The sequence below is a fragment of the Ochotona princeps genome, chromosome 14 (genome assembly GCF_030435755.1).
Source record: "Ochotona princeps isolate mOchPri1 chromosome 14, mOchPri1.hap1, whole genome shotgun sequence".
Taxonomy (NCBI): Eukaryota; Metazoa; Chordata; class Mammalia; order Lagomorpha; family Ochotonidae; genus Ochotona; species Ochotona princeps.
Window position 1 is genome coordinate 20,393,084 of NC_080845.1, and position 23,004 is coordinate 20,416,087.

Below are 23,004 nucleotides of genomic sequence, written 5' to 3' on the forward strand. Positions count from 1 at the left end.
TAATTGTGTGTTCAGTGGAATTAAAAAGATAATTTGGGCATTAAAAAAAAAGATCCATTTTAGTATAGAGTGGGATCTTGCGATTTCAGATTCCTTCGGGGTAATCGTAAGAATAATTGTTTTATAAGTGCTCTATGTAAACCGAACATCCTCCAGAGGAGCCCTTTGTAAGTTGGAGCATGCCTTGGGATTCCCGGAGGAATTGGTGGACTGCAAATCTCGCTTTAAGAGCCTGGAACGGGGCCTGAGATCAGTGCTGCTCCTAAGCTCCCAGGTGATGCTGCTGCCGTCGCTTCCCAGACCGCACTTAGAGTCCTTGCGGCAAAGGACGTGCACCTGCGGGAGAGTTGCGGAGGGAGGATGGATGCAAGCAAGCTGCCTTCAAGACGAATCAGACGGGGAAGAGATGCTGGGAGGAAGGGCAGGCTGCGGGGCTGGAGCGAGGATGCGCAGACCGAGGCCGGGAGGCGGCTGGCGGCTGCGCGGTTGCGCGGGTGCGCGCAGGCGGCGGCGGCACAGTCCGCGCGGCGCCCCCGCTGCGGCCCCAGCGGCCTGGCTGCGGGATCGGTGCGCAGCGATGGCGCGGCCGCCCCGGCAGCTGCCGGGGGTCTGGACGCCGCTGCTCCTGATGCTGCTGGCCGGGCCCGCCTCCTGCGCCGCCAGCCCCGCGGACGACGGTGCGGGCCCAGGGAGCCGGGGACCCCGGGGCCGCGCGCGGGGAGACGTGGGCGCCGACGAGACGGTGCCGCGCCACGACTCCTCCTACGGCACCTTCGCTGGGGAGTTCTACGACCTGCGCTACCTGTCAGAGGAGGGTGAGGCGGCGGGAGAGGAGGGGAGAGGAGGGGAGAGGAGGGGAGAAGGAGGCAGGGCCGGGCTGGGGGCGGCGGAGACTCGGGGCAGCTACGGCACGGCCGAGGCCGGGATGCGGGGCGTGATGCTCAGCACCCCCCCAACCCCCGCTGCCTTACAGCGAGGGCCGGGGAGCTGTGCGCGCCTGCTGCCCACTCTCCAAGTGGAGAGACCGAAGCAGAGAGCTGGAGGTGCTCACCCTCTCATGGCAAGGCTGTGCCCCGGGCCCGCCAGTCCCCAGATATGGCTTCCACCTTGCCTGCTGTGTGGGTGAGGGTGGTTGGCGAGGAGGCCGCCATCGGTCCGGGGGTGGGTGAGAGGGGAGCAGAGGCTCCAACTGAGAAAGGAAGCGGCCCCAGCTCTTAGCCTCCTGTTCCTGGCCACTTGCCCCGGCACCAGTGCAGGCTCGCATCGCTCTCCCATCCCTCGTCTTGCCTGTCCCCGTACAAGTTGTGCTTCCCTAGTATGAGTGTCGTTTGGGGACTGCTGGGCTGCCCCATAGATCTACCTCAAAGAACGCAGCAACTGAACTGAAGCTGCTCCGAGGGACCGGAAATAGGCATTTTCCTGCCTGCTGGGATCTCCTACTCCTCTTTTCTCCTGCTAAAAGAAACCTCGAAGCTGGTATTTAAAATGTTGACATGTGTTAGTGCATATATGTGTGGCGATTGACTGGGGCTGTGTGCCAGAAACAAACGTGAGTAGCCTCAATAAGATAGATATTCCTCTCTCATGTGAAGAAATATAAACACTGATGGCTCAGAATTGGCATGCAAGCTCCTGGGTCACCAAGGGCCCTGAATTATGTTCTTCTGCCTCGTCAACCTTAGCATGCTTCACGCTAAGAAATGACTGCTGATGCTCCAGACGTTACATTCACCTTCCAGAAGATGGAAAAGAGGAAACAGGAAGAAGGTTGGTGACTACGTTTTAAGGAGATTCCACAGATGTCCCATAAAAGGAGACTGTGGTCACAGACAGGTACCAAGGAACCTGAGCCATAATACACCCAGTTTGAAAACTAAAATTAGCACCTTAAGGAAGATGGAGAGGAATGTATTAGCTGGAGGCTTCACTGTTGCCACAGAGACCCTAACATTTGGGGCTTACATGAAAGTGTTTTTCCCTCAGGTATGAGTCTGGCTGGTTGAAGGCTGCCAGCGTCACTGTTGCACAGGTTCATGGACACAGGTGCCTTCTGTCTTGTTGCTGCCCCGTCGCCCATAACAGGGTCCTGGTCTGTGCTGTATAAGCCAGCTTGCTTGAAGGCAGGGAAAAAACAAAAATCCTGAGTATGCAGTCCCCTTTGGGACTGCTTGTGCGTACAGCAGCTGCTCCTGTGCCTTTGCAAAACATGTAATTAGGTGATCTCGCTAAAAAACAGAGCCAGGAGATGTGATTTGCCTGCTGAGTTGCTGTGTGGCCAGGAAGAAGGAGGAAGCAGGGTGGGAGAACCGTAAGCGGATGCACAGACTCTGCCACTCTGGAAAGGAGCAAGCGTTCCAGAGCTGGTCGGCTTTCTGAAAGTGCCCAGTGCGTATCTGTGCCTGGTCCCGTGAGACAACTCGGGTACAGCGTGAGTTAGAGTCTGGCTGAAGAGCAGGGTCAGATTCTACACGTGCCCCTGGACCCACGAACAGCACGGGATGGTGTTGTCTGATCTGGACAGTTTTAGGAACATGGACAATGGGTAGGCTTGCTGCCATCAAGGCCAACTTTATCAGGTCAAGCCAGGAGATAGGAAGGATCAGTGAGACGTAGGAGGGAGGGCATCTGTGTGAGGTGGCTGCGCTGGAATGCGTGTGTGTGTTTGTGGCCGCAGGGTGTGGTGTGCTGTGCCTACGGATTCCCTGCTTTATCTCTTACCCCCTCCTGCCCATCATTCAGAACAACCTGGCTTAACCTTCTGAAAACATACCTGCATCCGTGGTGGTTACGTTATAAAGTTTGCACCTGCTCGCTGGGTGAAGCATCGATCTGGAAGCATGCCTTGATCTGGAATTTTCCCTCTGACCCCACTTCCTCTTACAGGCATCTCCTACATCTCCCTAAGTTTCACCTCCATTCTTCCCCTGCTTTTTGACAGTCTTGCCTCCTCTTCAGCTGCAGCCCCTACCTGCCTCTGAAGGGAATGAGCGGGGGTGTTTTTTGACTGGCTGTCCTAGGGCCTGGCCATTCTCCCACACGGGTCCTGCACGCAGACTTCCCCAGGAGCCATGTGCCTTCAAGGGAACTGAGACTCCCGGGGGGAAACAAGCAGAACCAGGCTAGAAAGGGGTGCCCCAGACTGCACAGGAATGTGGGGTGACAGGAAGCCACGCCCCCTCCTACAGGCAGGTCTCCTGGATGCAAATTCAAGGTAGTTGGTGCCCTGGGAAGACAAGGAAGTCAGGAGAGCGCCGATGGACTGTAGAGGAAGAGGAGGTTGAGATAGTGCCTTTTTCCTGTCCTTTTTGTCACTACAAATTGGTATCCACTTGTTTCCTTCTTGAGGGATCTTATTTCCTTCTCGAGGGATCTTGCCGCCTCAGACTACAAGTTGCCAAGCAACTGGGTGTGTAATCAAAAGGCCTGAGTGTGTGAAACCAGAATTCAGTCAATCACAGCCATAGAGATGGGGAATTCACAGAAGTAGTGTGAGCGCTGACTGGCTGGTACCTGCCTGGGCCAGGCGCTGTTTCTCCAGTGTACAGCTTGTTCGGACTCCCAAGCCAAGGGCTTATACACTAGCTGATTGGGTGTCTCTGATCACCCCCTAATGCATTCATTCAATTACTGTTCTAGCTAACTGTGCTAGTTGTGAGGATTCTTGGAGTTCCTTCTGTCTCAGCATCTATGGCTCATCCTTACAGTCCTAGCTTAAATGCCACTTCTTTCAAGGAGCCTACCCTGATTCTCTCCTTCTCCAGACCCTTGCCACGAGACCTGGCTACTCTCCCACAGTACTCTCCGCAACCTTGGTGTGACCTTCTTTGCTCTCTGTGACCCAGAATTTGCATAGAGTCTTGGTGCTCAAATCCTGTCACACCTCTTTCCCCTGGGACTCTCAACCCAGAATCTATGTATTCAGAACAATAGAATGCAAAGCAGATATTTTATTAAGGGTAAATACTCTATTCTGAGGCTTCTTTACAAAAGAGAAGAAGAAGAAAAGAAGAAAAACGTAGTGGAGTACTGGCTTAATTGGATTAAGTCCCACAGCCATCTGCTCCCTTGCCCTGTTCTGGATCTTGTGTCTTTCCTAGACAGCCACATGATTGATGGTGACTGGCCAGGGGGCCGTGCACTGCATGGAAGGAGCACCATCATGGCTGCCTGTCTTTAAAACATAGTGAGCTGTCCATTTGCGAAACAGGGCCCAGTGAATGACCATCAAGGCCTGACCATGGTTTGTCCTGTCTTGGGAACAAGCTAGAGAGAAGGGCAGGAGGTGGGGGCAGGGGGAGATGCGCCCTTGTCCCCTTGTCTGCCTGCGACCTTCCTCCTCTGCTGTGCGTTGTGTGGGGGAGACGTGACTCATGTCCCCTTGCAGTCAGGAGGTGCTTCAGAGGTAGCCGTCTGCATCTTCCTGGGCTCTTGCCTGATGACAGCTCTCACTGGAGCTCACGTGTCGTGTTTGTGTGTACCAGGTACCATTTGAAGATCCTTCAGCCACAGTAACTGGAATCCCAGCAGCCACTGGTTGCCCCACGTTAGGATTAAGGAAGCTGACCCTCGGGGAATCTCAGTGAGGATGGGCTTCTGGCTTAGTAATTGAAACAATGATGTGTGTGCTTGGATTCTCAGCTCCCACTCTTGACTACCACTTCCTGCTGATGGGATTCCTGGAGACACAGTGATAGCTCCAGTGATCGGGTTCTTGCCACCCATAGAGACCTGAATTGGGTTCCCAGCTTCCAGTTTTGGTCCTGGCTGGGAGGCCATTGTGGACATCTGGGAAGTGACCCAGAAGCTGGGAGCTCTCTCTGCTTCTTAAATAAGTCTTAAAATAATTTTTTTTTGAAAAAGGAAATATCTTAGCCAAATTTGTATAGCTAGAAAGCAGTGGAGAGCTGTGTTGATTTGTTGACTGTGCGTGAGGTGGCACGGTGTCCAGACTGCTTGGAGTGGAGGGCCCCATTGACATGTGCTAGGAAAGGGCTTGGTTGTGAGAATTGAGTCTTTTTGTGAGTGAACTCCGGAAGAGGGGTCTGGGACTGACACAGCAGGCAGGTAAGACCACCGCTTCCTGAGCGATGTAGGTGCTGCCGTGCAAGGTGCGTTCACCTGTGAGTGGAGCTTTGCGCTGGGCTGACAACTTCACTGCTTCCCAGGACTCTGATTAGTAGAAACACTGGTTCAGGCGGCTGAGAGAGAGAGAGAGAGAGAGAGAGAGAGAGAGAGAGAGAGCAGTTCTCAGAGAGGAAACAGGATGTGTGAGCAGTCAATTTCTAGTTAAAACATCAGGGACTGAAGTGCTACATTAATACCTGAAGGCTTTGGTCCAAGGAGTTAATTCGAAGCAGTCAATAGGAGCCCAAAGCCAGGAACCCCTCAGCAGCATGGGCAGAAGTGGCTCAGGGAAGGGAGCAGAACAGGAACACAGAATCTCTGTGGGTTCCAGGAGAATGGAAACCACAAAACCATATTGAGAGCCTCAGGTAGCAGCGAGGAAATTAAGTGCCCCTCCTGGTAGCATCTGAAGAGAGGCAGCGATAATAGAGATGAAAAGTGGGGAAGACCAACCTGGCGCTTGTAGCTCTCTACAGCAGAATGGTTGTGAGGCTGTGCAAGAAGAGGGGGCCAGAGACAGCTTTCATTTTAAGCCCAGTATTATGGAGTCCCATTGAGTTTTTATTTGTCGGGGAGGGGGAGTTATTAAAATAAAATTAAAAAGAAAATAGCAAGTCAAAAAATGATTTTTAAAAAGTGAGATTGTACAAGGCCAAGGGGAGAGGGGGGAAGCTGGCCAAAGCTCCTGGCTTCTGGCTTCTGATCAACTCAGGTCTGGCCATTACAGCCATTAAGAGAGTAAACCAGTGGATGGAAGATCTTTCTCTCTCTCTGTAAATCTGCCTTTCAAATAAAAAATAAATTTTAGGGGCGGGGGGAGAAGGATACTGCTGTTATACTGGTGTCCATTCATGTTTCTGAGTAAAGATCCATTTCCAGCTGTCCTGGTGTAGACCCACTGCACTGTGTGGTGACTGTTTAACTTTTTGAGGAACTGCCTCTTATCCAGAACAGCTGCATCTCTTTTCATTCTTACTGACAGTGTGTGAGGGTCCATTTTCTTCCAATGCACCAATGCTTGCTGTATTCCTTTAAAGGTAAATAATTATAGCCATTCGGTGGGTTTGCATCGGTGTCTCATGAAGACTTTGATTTGTTTTTCCTCTGCCACCAAAGATGCTTAACATCTCTTCATGTGTTTGCTGGTTCTTATCTCTCTTCCTTAAAAAATGTAGAGCCTTTCCCTGTCTTTAAATTGAGCCACCTTTCTCTTTATGGTAAGTTGTAACAATTACAGCTTAATTAGCTTTTAAAAGATCTGTTCTCAGCCATTTCCTTTTCATTTTAAATATTATCTGGATGTTCTCTTTTTCTTAATAAATCTTGCCAGAAGCTTATTATTGTGTTGGTTAATTTGTGTCTACTTGGTTAGGCCAAAATGTTCAGGCAAATGGATCAATACGATTCTGGATGTTTCTTTGAGGGACTTCTGGGTCTCCCATGTGGGTGACAGAGGTCGAAGCGCTTGGACCACCCCCCACTGCCTTCCTAGGTACATTAATAAGGAATAGATGGGACTCCAGCTCGTGCTCATGTGTGATGCCAGGGTTACAGGCAGCAGCTTAATGCTAGTCTAGCAATCCTTAAAAATAAAATAGTCCCTGCCTGCCAAATAGTGTATCTAAAAATGTGTATTATGATCAAATAGAGCTTATCCTGGTTCAACATCACAAAATTTACTTACGTGGAGTGGGCATTGTGGTACAGTGGGCTTAACTGCCCTTGGGAGAGCCACTTATCGTATCAAAGTACCTGGAATAGACTACCACATCTGCTTCCAATCCAGCTTCCTTCTGACATTCCTGGGAGGCCACAGATGGTGGCCCAATAAGAAAGTAAAAAATACTTCCTCTCTGTCTCTCCTCCTCTCTGTACTTCTGCCTTTCCAACAAAAATAAATGAATCTTTAAAAAAAGAGAAAGTAAAAAAAAAAAATAGATAAAAAAATGTGAAGCACGTAAATAGGGTGGCATCGTGGTGTTGCCTGTGAGGCTTGCCTTGCCGTTTGACACTGGTTCATGTCCCAATTCCTCGACTTCCAAATCCAGGTTCCTGCTAATGGCCCTGGAAAAGCAGTGGAGGGTGGCCTAAAAGCTTGGGCCCCTGCCTCCCACATCAGAGTTGTGGAGTAAGTTCCTGACCCCTGCATTAGGCCTGGCTCAGCCGTGGTTGTTGCGATCATCTGGCTGTACACATCACAGCATAGAATGCCCAAGTGGTTGATACAGACATGAAGCAATAGCAACCCACTGGCACTTAGGCAAGCACGTATTAAATAAAATGAGAATGTCAAATGATAGCAAGTACAGACAGGGATGAGGGGAAACAGAGACAGCCCAGTGGTACTGGTGGGATTGAAGAGGTGCTGACATTCTGAGTACACATCTTGTCGAGCTCTGTGGAATTACAGATAAGACCCAGCAATTCCTCTCTTGGGTTTATTAAAACAAAGCAAAAGCCTCTTTATAGACCTACAGGAAACATGATAAGGAAGCTTATCTTTTCATTATTGGAGAAAGCAAACATCGAAGGCAACCTGTGTGTCCAAACCTGGGAGGATAATTTAAGAAATGGAGTTATACTCATTTGCATGTCAGGAGATACTGTTCAGGCAGGAAAAGTGAAAGGTCTCATGTTGACATACGTGGATAGATTTCCAGATGAAAATAATAAGATATATTGCAGTATCATTCATATGAATTTAACACATATACAAATAATGTGGTATATTTTAATAACACATATATAAAAATAAACACACAGATGGCAACTGGCAAGGTGGCTGGTCCCTGGCTAGACTGTTCTGTGGGCATTTCCAAACCTTGCGTGACGGTGCACTGGTTAATACGTAATGCAGCTATTGACAGCGAGGTGGCGCTATTGGCAATATAAACAATTGCACCTGAACTTCAAATCCAGAATGTGCTGAATGAAGGCAGTTTGGGTAATTATAAGGTCATTGTGTAGGAGCTTCAGAGTGGTTGCTTTCTGAGGATGGTTTTGTTTTTCTGAGAAAACAAAAGGCTATTGGCAATCAAAGGGCTTTTGCAAACTGAAAGAACCTTACCGGAACCTGCAGACTTCTGTGTTCTTGGGACTGACAAACAAGCTTACCCTCAACCTCAACCTGTCCAATATCCTCTATCACTAATTTGTCCTTTGAGCTTATCACAGTGAAGCATTCCTTCCTAAGATGTGTTTCAGAGTGTTCATTTTTTTGAAAGTTTTATTTATTTTTATTGACAAGTCAGATATACAGAGAGGAGGAGAGACAGAAAGATCTTCCATCCGATGATTCATTCCCCAAGTGAGCGCAATGGCCGGTATTGCGCTGATCCAAAGCCGGGAACCAGGAGCTCTTCCGGGTCTCCCATGCGGGTGCAGGGTCCCAAGGCTTTGGGTCCTCCTCGACTGCTTTCCCAGGCCACAAGCAGGGAGCTGGATGGAAAAGCAGGGCTGCCAGGATTAGAACCAATGCCAATATGGGATCCGGGAGCATTCAAGGTGAGGACTTCAGCCACTAGGCCACCACGCTGAGCCCCAGAGTGTTCATATTTTGCTAAAACCGCCATCCTTATAATGGGACAGGTGAATTGCAAAAAGCATGGAGAAAGTAACTGGGGAAGATAGCCGTCGCTGCTGGGGCTGAGGGTTGTCAGGACCTTGAAGCCCAGACTGGGGCACAACCCACAGCTGCAGTCCATCCTCTGAGAATGGGCTGTGCCCGGCTGTAGGCACTGGTACTTTGCAACTGCATGATGTGGCTGGTTCTGAGAGTCTTACAAAAAGCTGGGAATTCAAACCTGTGGACTAAATCAAGATACAATAGAGCTGGACAGGAGTTGTTTGTTGGAATGGCAATCAAACAGGAAAGACCAGGATAGATGGCTGTTGTGGCAAGACAGACACCTGCATCCTATCTCGGAGTGCCTGGGTTCCAGTGGTGCTTGTATCTACCCCGGAGGCAACAGGTGATGACTGCATCCCTGTGTCTCACATGGAAGACTTGGATTGAATTTCCACCTCCAAATTTCATCATATGGGGAACGCACAGGCGCATGGAAGATCTCTGTCTGCCTTTAAAATAAATAAAGCAGGGGACCCGACACGATAGCCTAGTGGCTAAATTCTCACCTTTGCATCTGCCTGGATCTCATAGGTGTGCTGGTTAATATCCTGGCTGATCCACTTAACTTCCAGCTCCCTGCTTGTGGCTTGGGAAAGCAGTTGTGGATGGCTCAAAGCCTTGGGACCCTGAACCCATGTGGAAGACCCTGAAGAAACTCCTGGGCCCTTGGCCTGGTGTGGTAGCCTAGCAGCTAAAGTCCTCGCCTTGCACACACCGGGATCCCATATTGGCACCAGTTCTAATCCCGGCAGCTCCACTTGCCATCCAGCTCCCTGCTTGTGGCCTGGGAAAAGCAGTCGAGGATGGCCCAAAGCCTTGGGACTCTGCATCCATGTGGGAGACCTGAAAGTAGCTCCTGGCTCCTGGCTTCGAATCAGCACAGCTCTGATCGTTGTAGTCACTTGGGGAGTGAATCATCGGATGTAAGATCTTGCTCTCTGTCTCTCCTCCTGTCTCTCCTCCTGTCTGACTTTCCGATAAAAGTAAATAAATATTTTAAAAGAAAATAAAGAAACTCTTGGCTCCTGGCTTCTGGCTTCAGATCAGCTCCAACTGCTGCAGTCATTTGGGGAGAGAATTAATGGATGGAAGATCTGTCTCTTCTTTTTGTATATCTGCCTTTCTGATAAAAATAAATAAAAATTTAAATAAATAAAATAAAGGCCAGCATTGTGACCCAGCTGGCCAAACTACTGCGTGCAATATCAGTATCCTGAGTGTTGATTTGGTCCCACATGTCCCACTTCCAATCCAGCTCCCTGCTGATGTACCTGGGAAAGCAGTAGAGGAAGGGCCAAGTATTTGGGTTATGCTCCACATGGTAGACTGACTTTGGCCTCACCCAGCCCTGGCCATGGCAGCTATTTGGAGGGTGAACCAGTAGATGGAAACCCTGTCTCTCTCTTCGCACTCTCTGTAATTCCATCTTTCAAATAAATAATTTTTAAAATTAATTAATTAATTTTTTTAAACTAGAAGAGAACAGTTCTCTTTCCCTCCTACTTCCTATGGACAGAGCCTAAGCAGCTGCTAAAAATAAAAGTGGGGCCCGGCGGCGTGGCCTAGCGGCTAAAGTCCTCGCCTTGAAAGCCCCGGGATCCCATATGGGCACCGGTTCTAGTCCCGGCAGCTCCACTTCCCATCCAGCTCCCTGCTTGTGGCCTGGGAAAGCAGTTGAGGACGGCCCAATGCTTTGGGACACTGCACCCGCGTGGGAGACCTGGAAGAGGTTCCAGGTTCCCGGCTTCGGATCGGCGCGCACCGGCCCGTTGCGGCTCACTTGGGGAGTGAATCATCGGACGGAAGATCTTCCTCTCTGTCTCTCCTCTGTATATATCTGGCTGTAATAAAATGAATAAATCTTTAAAAAAAAATAAAATAAAATAAAAATAAAAATAAAAGTGAAAATAGACATGAGACAGCTGAATAGTATCCTATAACCATTTTAAGGTTTATAGCAGCCGGTTGTGTAAATACTAAAGTTGAGATGTCAGTGAAGTAGTTACAGGATGTGGTTAAGAACTTGCATTTTCTAACATATTGGTCACTCAATACCATGCTAATTAAGTTCATGATGTTGCAAATTTCCGTGTTTCTTTCTGTTGTTGAAGTTGTGTAGTAGCATCTCATTGGAAGGGATGATATTCTGCCAGCTCTACTTTCAGACCAAGGATGGTCTCCCAGTGAAACTGTTGAATTTATCTGGACAATAAGATGCTGGACCCTCGGCATGCTCCATGCCCGCAATGAAGGAATCATGACTGGTTCTGACCTGTACTACTGTAACAATATGGAGGATTTCAATATGGGGGGAGGGGTTGGGGGAATCCCAGAGCCTATGAAACTGTGTCATAAGATGAAATTTTTTAAAAAATTACAAATTACCAAAAAAAGACTTCAAAATAATGGTATAATTAGTTTTAACTAATAATTCCGTAAAGTTTGTATTTATTTACTTTACCCTGTATCCATGGGTGATTTTATTTATTCACCTCTTAGTCACTCGGCGTCTCTGTGCTGGGCCAAGCACTAAGGGTAAGTTGCACAAGATTCCTGGGGTTTGTAAAGCAACAGCTCAGGAGTGAAAGATTTCTCATTCAGGCATAACATCACCTTAACACTTCAATGTGTGGTTTGGTGCATTATAGTATCAGTCATCTCATGAGCAAGATATATAACTATTAGACCCAAAGTGTTGAAAGAATTCAGTGACATAGGAAATCGTTGCATACAGCTTAATGCAATATGGAAGTTAGATAAATGAATGGGAATATCTTATTATATAAATGCATGGGAAAACCCTACTATGAAGTGTATGTCGTTGTTAATGTATCAGTGTTATTTTTTTTCCTTAGAACAGAAGTATTATAAAACTGTGTTTATCAAATTTTCAGAGAACGATGGTTGGTTATATGAAATTAATCCCCTTGTCTACGGCCATACAACCCTGAACGCGCCCGATCTCGTCTTGTCTTAAATTAATCCCCCGCTCAGTACTTCTGGTTCTGTGGCTAGAAGAGAAAAGAGCATGCCTACTGTTCTAGGTGTCCATGTAGGATTGGATCCAAACTGGTCTGCCCTACATCCTCCCTTTAGGAAAGCCGGAATTAGGTTTAACCAGAGTCCTTTGCTGATTCCCTGAACTTTGCTAGGGATTTATAATAGAAAATAATCAACACTTGGGCCCAGCATGATAGTGTAGCAGTTAAAGTCCTCTCCTTGAACATGCCCGGATCCCATATGGGTGCCAGTTCTAATCCCAGCAGCCCCACTTCCCATCCGGCTCCCTGCTTGTGGCTTGGGAAAGCAATCGAGGATTACCGAAGTGGTTGGGACCCTGCACCCACATGGGAAACCCAGAAGAAACTTGTGTTCCAGGCTTCAGATTGGCTCAGCTCTGGCCGTTGCAGCCACTTGGGGAGTGAACCATCAGATGGAAGATCTTCCTCTCTGTCTGTCCTCCTCTCTGTGTATCTGCCTTTCCAAAAATTAAATAAATAAATCTTTAAAAAAAGAAAAAAAATAGTTAACACTTAAAAAAAACTCATTGGAAAAGTGACTGGATTTTCTAACCATTACTTATTCTCACTGCCCAGGTTACCCTTTTCCTACTGCTCCTCCTGTGGACCCATTTGCCAAAATCAAAGTGGATGACTGTGGAAAAACTAAGGGATGCTTTAGGTTGGTGAACCACAAATTGGGTAACTTTAAGGCTAAGCAATTGATTTGCATCTCAAGGTAGTATTAAGATTGCATGCAATTCACTTTACTCATCATTCCATCAGAGCCATGAAGTTTTCTAATGGCCACTTCAGTGTCTTGTGCTATAGACTTTTAAAGAAAAACACTAGACACTGGACCAGTTTCTGCTTCTTTGCCATACTACCCTTGGAGAATGTGTCTACTCCTCACTGAATGTTTGTATGAAACAGGTTCACATGACGTAAAATAGATCTTTGATTATTCAGTAAGACCTTGTGGGAAATGTGGGTAATGATTTGTGTATCTAATACCCAAGTCCTTTGTAAATAGTTGTGACTTGTGGACATCTGTGTGACACTAACTGGTCATTAAGTATGGGTTTATAATAACCATCTTGTCATCTCATATGTGGTGAGTCCCCTACATGATTTTGGGTAGTGGTTTGCCAAGATAAGATGGCTGGGGCTTGGAAACTGTAGAGTTCACAACTGCCCTCCAGTGTGGACTGCTCTGCTTTGTTGGAAAAGCTGCCTCCTCCTTGAACTTGCCTTCAGGTCAAGGTTCTAATGGCCAATGTACTGAGGTTCTGAGCTTGCTGCTGCTGTTCAGCATTCAAAGTCTAAGAGGAACTGAAAACAGAGGCTTTGAACTTTCTTTGAATTACAAAGCTACACCTATGGAATTTAAAAGCTAGCAATACTGTTATACAAGAAGATGATCAGCATGCAGTTCTGCTGACTGGGAGATGTTTTGACAAGAGGAGTACTAGTACCCTGCTAGCTTCAGAGTGATTTGTTTTCTGGCACCTTCACTCTCCCCTTAAGCTTCCTTACCTTTTCCATCTTTTTCTCACCAGGTCCAGATTGGCTGGCTCTTATTACCTCTTCTAATGGTCTGGGTGTCTCTGTCAGCATGGGAGCATGTACCTGCCTCCCTCCTTAATTTAAACTTCATTTCCCAGTGTGCTGGTCCTTTAGACACCTTCCTTCCAGTTTTTGATTGTCTCACCCATTACTACAGTTAGGTGTTATTCTGAAAATAATGTCATCCTAGTGTCCCCAAATGAGGCTTTGCTAGTTATTAAAGGGGACACAAGTCCTCCCTAAATAAATCTAGGTTTACATTTGCATTTCAGTGATGCTCTTTGAAGAGATGAGTGTATGCTCAGTCTATTTAGATAACCACCTTTGCTGGCTATAGGTTTTATTGTCTGAATTTGCAATTATATTTGCTCCAAGTATCCCGGTAGAACAAAGACAAAATTTATAAATAAATGATGGATTCATGCTGAGCAGATCCCAGATGAGGTATTCATTGGATGCATGGTAGGAATGGGGGAGCTTGCAACAGTTCAAGAGGATGAAAGAAGGAAGGGTGAGCCTTTGTGCTGTGTGGCCAGTTGTAAGAACTAAGCTGCAAAGTCTGTGCATGATGCACTCAGACATGCCACAAGCATGCTAGCAGAATGTACCTTGAGCAAAATGCTTCAGCCGTGGGAGAATGCTGTGTACTTCAATAGCCCTGGTTTCATAAAGATTAATGTATACTTAATGTGTAAACTTTGTGTTAGTTTAACTGAATGGAAAATTACCAGTACAAAGGGTGGCTGCACATTGAACCTACAAAAACAACTGAAATGATTAACTCAGAGAATCTTCTCTCCCTAAAAGAGATTCATGAATAACCCTGTAATAACGACCCTTTAAGAAATTAATATAATGCAGGAACACTGGCTGGGAGCACAAAAACCCAAACTCACGTGCTGCTATGGTCACTGCTTTTGCAACACAAGCTCCTACCCTCGCCGGGACCTCAGACTTCCGTGTAGTAATGCAGAACCCAGCATCTCCAGGGCTGTATTTTTGAAGTCCCAGTAGCAAAGATGTACTTTATGTATTTTGTAACTCAATAATGTTGCTTAGCTTGCTGCCTGTGTGTTTGGAATGAGCCACCACAATCTTGTCTTTCTTGCCACATCGTGTAGGTATGGCAAACCAGGCTGTAACGCAGAGACCTGTGACTACTTCCTCAGCTACCGGATGATCGGGGCTGATGTGGAGTTTGAGCTGAGTGCAGACACAGATGGCTGGGTAGCAGTTGGATTCTCTTCAGACAAGAAGATGGTAAGAGGCAAACAAATCGTGATAGGAACTGATTTTTTTTTTCTCTTTGGTTTTCTGTACTGCTTTAGACTTTAGAGGCAAAATAAATCGATCCAAGAGGTATAATGTGTATATTATGGCTCACTGATGACAAGCTGAAACAAATTCAAGCTAGTTGAAAGGTAAGGGTTGGTTTTCAGAAAACACGGGGGTCTTATGTACCATGTTCACCAGCTACATTCACAGTAATGAGGCAAGAAGAGCCCCCACAACTCCGTAGCTCACACAGCAGGCATCTGATTCTGGCTCCCGTGTGTGTGTGGATTGGCTGAGGTTCAGCTCATTTGAAGTGGGCTCAGCTGGGCTTGGAGCCACTCCCTAGGTTGGATTCAGGTTTTCTCTGTTTTCTCAAGAGTCTGGAGTGAGCAGCTACCCAAGGCATGTTCTTTTCCTGGCAGAGGCAGAAGTGAGGAGCTGCTAAAAGAGGAAAACACAAACTGTTTCCTTGTTCCTCTCTACTCACACACCCAACACAGAGTACCTGCTTCTTGGACCAAACTGGGGGAATTCCCAACACACCAAGCCATCATCAGGCAGGCGCTCACTAAGTGCCTCACTGTTAATTCCTTCAGGTGTTGCTTATTTAGAAATAGCATCAAATTCCGCAGGTTGATGGCTCTGTCCCCCTTCAGGTGCTCATGGCAGGTCCCAGGTGGTTTTACATGTGTCCCTGGCCCACTGGGTGTACACTAGGTTCTCACTGCCCCTTTCTTGGTTGCAGATAATTTGTTACAGTAGCTCTACTTCCATTTACCCATTTATTATGAATGATATCACAAAGAATACTATTAGGCAGCCAGATGGAAAGATGCCTAGGTGAAGAATGAGGGAAGAGACCTAGAAATTCCAGTTACCTCTGGGCACATCAGCCCCCAGCACCTCAACTGAACCCTATCCTTTAGTTTTATGGAGTCCTCATTGTGCACACACAGTTGGTTAGAATCATTGGCTGCCAGGTATCACTTCAACCTTCATCCCCGCCATCCTCTTGGAGATTGGAATGTGGGTTTGAGTCTCAACTCTCCAACTGTCCTTTGACCTTTCTGGTGATGAGACCCCATCATAAAGCTGTCTAGGTGCTCAGTGACTGGTCATCTCATTGGCATGTGGAAGCTACGCTTAACCATGCCAAAGACTGTGCAAGGCTCCAGGGCCAGAGACCAATATGTATTTATTAGTATGTGACAATATTGCAGCCATACAGGCATGTTTTGAGTCTCTGTTCATGTCTAACTTTGCATTCCGTGAAGCAAGTCACATAGCAAGGCTGATGATCAAAGGGCTGGGAAGTATATTCTCCTTCCCAAAGGCCCTGCAGAGGTGGAGATACAGAATACTACAAAGGAGCTAAGAATCGGGTCCAACAAATCAGTGCCTCAGAATACTATGTGTGGGGAAACACATGGATCTTGGGAGGGACATGACTAGGGACAGCCCTCCATGCCGCTCTTACCTCTAATTTTCTTGGCTCTTCTGCTTCATTCTTACCCCCTACTCTCAAGCCCTGTCATCTTCTACTTCACTCCCTGTACCAGGCTTCTTCCCAAATGACCAGACTTGCTTAGGCCCCAGTGCCTTTGCATGTGCTGCTATTCTTGTTCCGAGGACCCTTCCTTGCACCTGCACCTGGCCACCTTGGAGGCTTGCGCAGTGGTTCAGGTGAGAGGAGGAGGGTCTCTCAGACCAGGTGGAGAGAAGTGATGACCACAAGCATGGTTCAGATTTAGGGCATGTTCTGAAGCTAACTCAGAGCAGATATGGGTTGCAGTTGGGTGGTGGGAAAAGACTGAGTGAAGCGCTCAAGCAGCCAGCCCTTCTTGTGGCTCTGTTTTCAGAAACTCACCAGCAGAATGAGCCTTTGTCAGCTCCCAGGCCAGGCAGTAAGTCTATGGAATAACTGGGAAGAGCGCTGGCTTGGCATCTGCATGGCTAATCTGCTGTGTCCTCACTAGGAGAGGCAGCAAGATTAAAAGCTGGTTCCCAGCGCAAGTGACCTAAGCCTGGCCTGTACCAGTGCATTTGTGCATTTGTGCAGCTCAGAGGCAGAGTAAGGAGCAAGGCATTTGTATGAGACCATCTGCTGTCTAACTACCTTCAGCACGTCACCTGTGCTATGCTCTGTGGAAGCAGAGGTCTCTTGTGTTACTCCTAGAAAAAGCAAAGTTCAAGTCCTGGCTGCTCCACTTCTGATCCAGCTCACTGTGAATGCACCTGGGATAGTAGCAGAGGATGGCCCAAGTCCTTTCCCCGGTGCATTTACAGTGAGCTGGAGCAGAAGTGGAGCAGCCAGAACTTGAACTGGTACCCACACAGGATTCCAGTGCTGCAGACCACAACCCTGGAGCCATATGTTTTTGTTTTTAAGGTCTATTTATTTATTTTGAAAAAGTGACAGAGAAAGGGAAAGACAGAGAAAGATCTTCCAACAACTCTTCATTTCCCCAAATGACCACAAAGGTCATTGCTGGGCCAGGCTGAGGCCAGGATCCAGGAGCTTCATCAGGACACAGGGGCCTAAGCACTTGGGTCATCTTGTGTTGCTTTCCCAGGCTATTAGGAGGGTGCTGGATCAGAAACGGAGGAACTGTGGCAGGACTGAGCACCGACACTGGCTGCCACTGGGTGTCACACAGGTGGTGGCTTTATCTACTATGTCACAACCCCAGCCCCTGTAACTTGTTTTTCTTAAAGAATTTAAGCCTCAGATCTGTAAGGTTAGTGTGAGAAACTCATCTCTGAGTGTATAGTGGTATGTACAAGCATAAGCATGGAGGCTGGCATCATGATGCAGCAGGTTGGGCTGTGAGTACTGCCTGGAGTCCTGGCTGCTCTGTTTCCTATCCAGCCACCTGCTAGTGTGTCTAGGAAGCAACAGGTGATGGTTCAGATGCCTCCATCTCTGCCACCCACAGAAGAAGACAGAATGGAGTTCCTGGCTCCTGATTTTGACCTGGCCCAGCCCTAGCAATTGTTTCTATTTGAAGAGTGAACCACCAGGTGGAAAATACCTGTGTTTCTCTTTCTTCACCACCCTCCACCACCTATTTTGCCTTTAAATAAATAATTTTTAAGAAAAGAAAAAGAGCAAGTGTATATGTAAGCTCTTATGCATTTATGCTTTACCTTAATTTGCCAAATGATACCTCTTTATTGTGGTAATACATAAAAGCTGGGGCTGGTGCAATGGCTCAGTCGGCTCATCCTCCATCCTGCAGCTCTGGCATCCCATTGGGGTACCAGTTCATGTCCTGGCTTTTCCACTTCCACTCTAGCTACCTGCTTATGGCCTGGGAAAATAGCAGAGAATGACCCAAAGCCTTGGGATCTTGCACCCATGTGGGAGACCCAGAGGAGGCTCAAGGCTCCTGGCTTCTGGCTCCTGGCTTCCAATCAGCTCAGCTCCAGCCAGACAGCTACTTGGGGAAGGAACCAGGGGGTGAAAGATCTTTCTCTCTGTCTCTGCTTCTCTCTGTAAATCTGCCTTTCTAATAAAGATAAATGTTTTTTTAAAAACACACATAAGCTACAGTTTACCATATTATTCATTTTAAAGTGGACAGTTTGGTGGTGTCATTACATTCCATGTTGTGCAATCATTACCACTCCCCTGTTCTGGGACTTTTCTGAACACAATTGCACTTTGTCATACATACATTAATTCATTTCTTCTGCCACTGACATTACAATTTTATAATAATTATTTCCTGGAAACTTTTGGCATTTAAAATGCAGAGATCATGACCCTTTAACCCTAAATATTTTAGTGGACATCTCCTAAAATCATAGATGGCCTCTTTCATTATACAGCATGTTATTAAATACAGGAAGTTCAACATTGACTTGATAGTACTATCAATTCTACTTGTCTTCAAATGCTTCCGGTTATCCCAATACCGTTATTTAGAGAAGTTTCAATTTTATTATAGGGTCCTGTCTAGGAATTTGATTGTATTGTCTCTTGTCATTTTTTTATGGAATAGTTTTCTAGTGTTTTAAAATAATTATAATTATTTGTTCATTTGTTTTGGGAGTCTTTCATGAAGTTGACCCATTTGAAGATCTGGGCTAGTGTTTGTTTTCTGGTTGTTTTTTGGGGTGGAGTTTGGGAGAAGGACCTTTGATTTGAGTTTGTCTAATTGTCTTCAGGTGATTAGTTTGGTTTACATATTTTTGGCAGGAATACTACTTAAGTAGTTGTGTGTTTTCCAAATATCACATCACAAGGCCTTTTGAGATCAGCTGCTGGGATCCTAATTTTAGTCTCCTGCTTGAGACTTAGAAATGGGATTTAATACATTTTTGATGAGATTTCAAATTTCAAGAGTGAAAACACTTATACTTCAGAGTGAAAAGTTTGCAAAACAGAACCTTTGACTTCTTTCTTGTGAACGTTTTTCACGTCAGGGTGGTGATGATGTCATGGCCTGCGTCCATGATGACAACGGCAGAGTCCGCATTCAGCACTTCTACAATGTAGGCCAGTGGGCGAAGGAGATCCAGAGAAATCCTGCCCGGGATGAAGAAGGTGTCTTTGAGAACAATCGCGTCACCTGCAGATTTAAACGTCCAGTGAATGTTCCCAGAGATGAGACGATTGTTGACCTGCACTTGAGTTGGTATTACTTGTTTGCCTGGGGTCCAGCCATTCAGGGTAAGCTGACATTTTAGCATCTGGATTCAACACCAGCTGCCACGGTACCTACATTCATTACTAATTGTCGTCACACTGAATGTTCCTGGAAGCAGTGAACACTCTGGGTAATATAATTGGAAAGTGAGATGTGATCCCGACCTTCAGAAGATTGTAGTGGGCTTAGACACAGGAGAAACAGACAGGCTACACAGTTACACAGCCAGCTAGAGCAGTCCAAGGTAGCATGTAGGAGTTACATGCTAGATGAAATAGATCACGCGTCTGCTACACGGGAGGTACAAACTCTGATTTTCATTTATTCCTCACCACCTCCTTGTGAGATTCAGGTATTATTATACTGAATTTAAAAAGATTAAACTACTTATTCAAGGCTACACCACTACTTAATGGAAGAGCAAAGATGTAGTCCTGGGTCTGTCTGCCTTCAACGTCTTCTGGAAGCTTCTCCAGAGATTGACACAAGCTCTTCCTAAGTGACCTCCCCAGGACTTTCGGGTGGTCACACAGCTACCAAATTACCCTACAACTGAGCCCAGTACTCTTCAGATTCTGGTATGCATATGAATGATCTAGCTGTGTTGTTGAAATGCAGTTTTCTGCAGGTGTCGGTTGAGACCTGAGATCTTGCATTTCTGCCAGGTGCCCTGGTGATTTTGGTCACCAACAAAGACCCAAAGATACCTTAAGACCTGTGAGAGATGCGAAAATTAAGTTCTACTGTGTTTTGAATATTCTTCATGGCTAATGAGCCTCAGGGCCCGACCAAGAATGAGCTTGGTTTGTGGTCCTGCTACCAAGAACTCATTCTTCCTCCTTGAAATTGCATATTTCTTCACTAAGGACTCAGTCACTCCGAATTGCCTCATTTGATCTGGAGTTTTGTTCCCTTCTGTTTCTTTCCATTTAGCGTGCTGGAGCTTACGTGATCTACCCTACTGGGAAAGCACTCGCATGCTTCCAGATTGAAAACATCTTTTCCTTGCCTGACTCCCCAGACCGCTGAGAGTGGATCAGCAACAATATCTTCAAGCGTTTTTGACCCTCTTGGAAATAAATTGTGATTCACCATGGAAAAGTGAACTCATTTAAAATGATGGCATTTGGAATCTAACATTCTGAGTTCATGTTTTGCTTCTGCTTCTTTTTGGCAGTGTAATGTTAGGCTGGTATCTAGAACTTCATTTCCTTGTATCTAAAAATCAAGATAATACCTGCTTCATAAGGTATAGTTAAAATAAAAATGAGTATGTGAAACTGCTTTACAAATTAAAAAGTACATTACAGTAGTCCTCCCTTCTCTGCTCAAGTTGTATTCTAATATTCCCAGTAGGTGCCTGAAGCCCTATAAATACTATGCTTTTTTTCCTTATTTATTGGCCAAATTTAGTTAGAAATTAAGCACAGTGTGACATGAATAGTAATGTCAAAGAAGGACTTGTATAACTACTGCAAAAAGAGTTATGTGAATGAGCTTGCAAACTATCTTCAAAATATTTTACAATCCTGTTCTTTATTTTTGGACTAACATAATACCAACTGCAGGAAGCAACACCACAGATGCCAGGAGACTACTGTGTTTTCAGAAAGTCATTGAATATACACATATGGCATGCTGCCCAGATCTAATCTGGGTTCACCTGATAAGCTCTCCTCAAACCTATTATTCTTTGCATTCTCTTCAAGTACAGCAGGCAAAGTCCTAGCCCAGTTATAGGCTTGTGTGTTTCTTGGGATGCTCAGCTAAATCCTCTGCGTTCTTTTAAATGGAGATGGACTTTGAGCTAAAACTTGGAGGGAGCATGGTATTCAGTTTCTGCCAAGAAAGTGGCAACCATAGGTACCTGGCTACATCTAGGAACCCATGGTGGTGACCGATGAGATGAGCTTAGGTGGAAGTATGTCAGCGGAGTTTGTGTTACGAGGAGCAACATGGGCACTGGGATGGAGACCTGACTTCTTCTACATAGCCTCACTCTGCACCCTGCTCCTAACGAGACCTTTGCCCTGAATTCATGTATCTAAGTAAGCTTCCCTAACTCAAGTTACAGGTGGACTATTCGGGATGTCAGGTATTCCTAAAAGCTTGAGCCTCATAAGCTTCCTTTACATACAGCCTTTCCTTCTCTCTGCTGGTAACCAGGTTAGTTTCCCATCCAAAGACTTGCTTGGTGACTCAAACATTGTACATTCCCTACCATTCTATCCCACCCTGCCAGACAGAGACACACACCCAGCATGCCACACTCTCTGAGACGTGGCCCAAGCCATCTTAACTGTTCCCGTCCCACAGACAATGAAAGAGTGCTTCTGTTCCTAAGGCAAACTCTAGTGTTGCCAAGAGATGTTGTTGATGCGTATGTTAAAAGTAGATTTGAGGGAAAAGATTGATAGTCTTTACTGTTTGTAATCAAAGTGGATAAATTCCACAGAGGCATAAAGAGAAAGCATTCATATAGTGCTAGTTAAGTAGCAGTCTTAAAACTGGAATGTCACAGGGAGACTGATAGTGTTGTTCTGATGGAGTGTAGATTAATGACAACTAGAATTGGGGGATAAATGTAGCTAATTTTTGTGTTCCTAATTGTATTAGTAATTATAGAGAATTCTGATAGTACTTGAGTCCGTATATTTGTACTCACTGCTTATGTGTTCAACACTAAAGACTTTCTTGTGTTTTTCCTTCTGTTTGCCTATATCCATTCAAAATTGTGCTTTAGAAAAAAATGCTTCTTTCCTTTTCATTTCTTTCTTAAAGGCTCCATCACCCGCCATGACATAGACTCCCCACCAGCTTCAGAACGTGTTGTCAGCATTTACAAGTATGAAGACATTTTTATGCCATCAGCTGCCTACCAGACCTTCTCCTCCCCGTTCTGCTTGCTTCTCATTGTTGCCCTGACCTTCTACTTACTGATGGGAACCCCTTAACCACAGCTGCAGCCAACAGAGCAATGGAGCAACAAGAGCAAATGGACTGCAGCGTCTTTGGTAGAAATGTGTTCATAAAGAATACCCAATATAATTTCAGCTTCTGTTCTTTAACCAACACCTGGAATGATTTCAGCTCTTTTGGAAGAAAGAATAAGCTGCTTTTGGGGGCTGAAGAGGATTGTTGAATCATGATCCCATACTTTTGAAAGCACTTAGAAGTTTTCTAAGCACTTTCAGATGATGGTTTCTTATGTGAGCTTCACTGCTTTTCTGTGTTGGCTTGATTAAAACGATTACTGCCATCTAACTGAATGCAATGTGGGACCCAGAGAGGCCTCTGTTTCCCATGGCTTCCTGGTCACAAAACACACAGCAACATAGAGAAAGAGCTGGGCTCAGAAAAGATGTGTCTGAACAGTCCTTGCCTCTGAGTACTACAACTTGAGACAGTTACTTTGCCGCTGGGTGTCATCGATTCAGTCAGCCTTTCGAGCAGAAATTGCATTCTTCCATAAAGCATAAGTGCTTTTGCTCTTATACGCAGCTATTAGGGAGATTGGAGGAGATAACAGTGATATGACAATGATTCTTATCTATTTGAAATTATCTAATAGGGAGTTACATTTTTATTGTTGTTTGGAAAGATTAGAAATAACTATGAGTTCATGTTCATTATTAAAAAAAAAAAAAGTTGGGATTCCTAGCAGTTAAGATTTAGACTCTTTCACCACTATTTTTTTTTTTTTGAAAGGCAGAGTTACAGAGGGAGAAGAGAGACTGATCTTCTATATACTAGTTCATGC

General features: G+C 45.9%; 1 protein-coding gene across 1 annotated transcript; it reads left to right on the plus strand.

The window, feature by feature from the left end:
• The first annotated feature begins 447 nt into the window (after nt 1-447).
• Nucleotides 448-22,665, plus strand: FRRS1L (ferric chelate reductase 1 like). The gene is made up of 5 exons (XM_004581158.3): nt 448-815; nt 12,349-12,433; nt 14,439-14,577; nt 19,021-19,267; nt 22,026-22,665. The coding sequence occupies exons 1-5, from the start codon at nt 578-580 to the stop codon at nt 22,196-22,198; spliced, it is 882 nt and encodes a 293-aa protein (XP_004581215.2). The 5' UTR covers nt 448-577; the 3' UTR covers nt 22,199-22,665.
• The last annotated feature ends 339 nt before the right edge of the window (nt 22,666-23,004 follow it).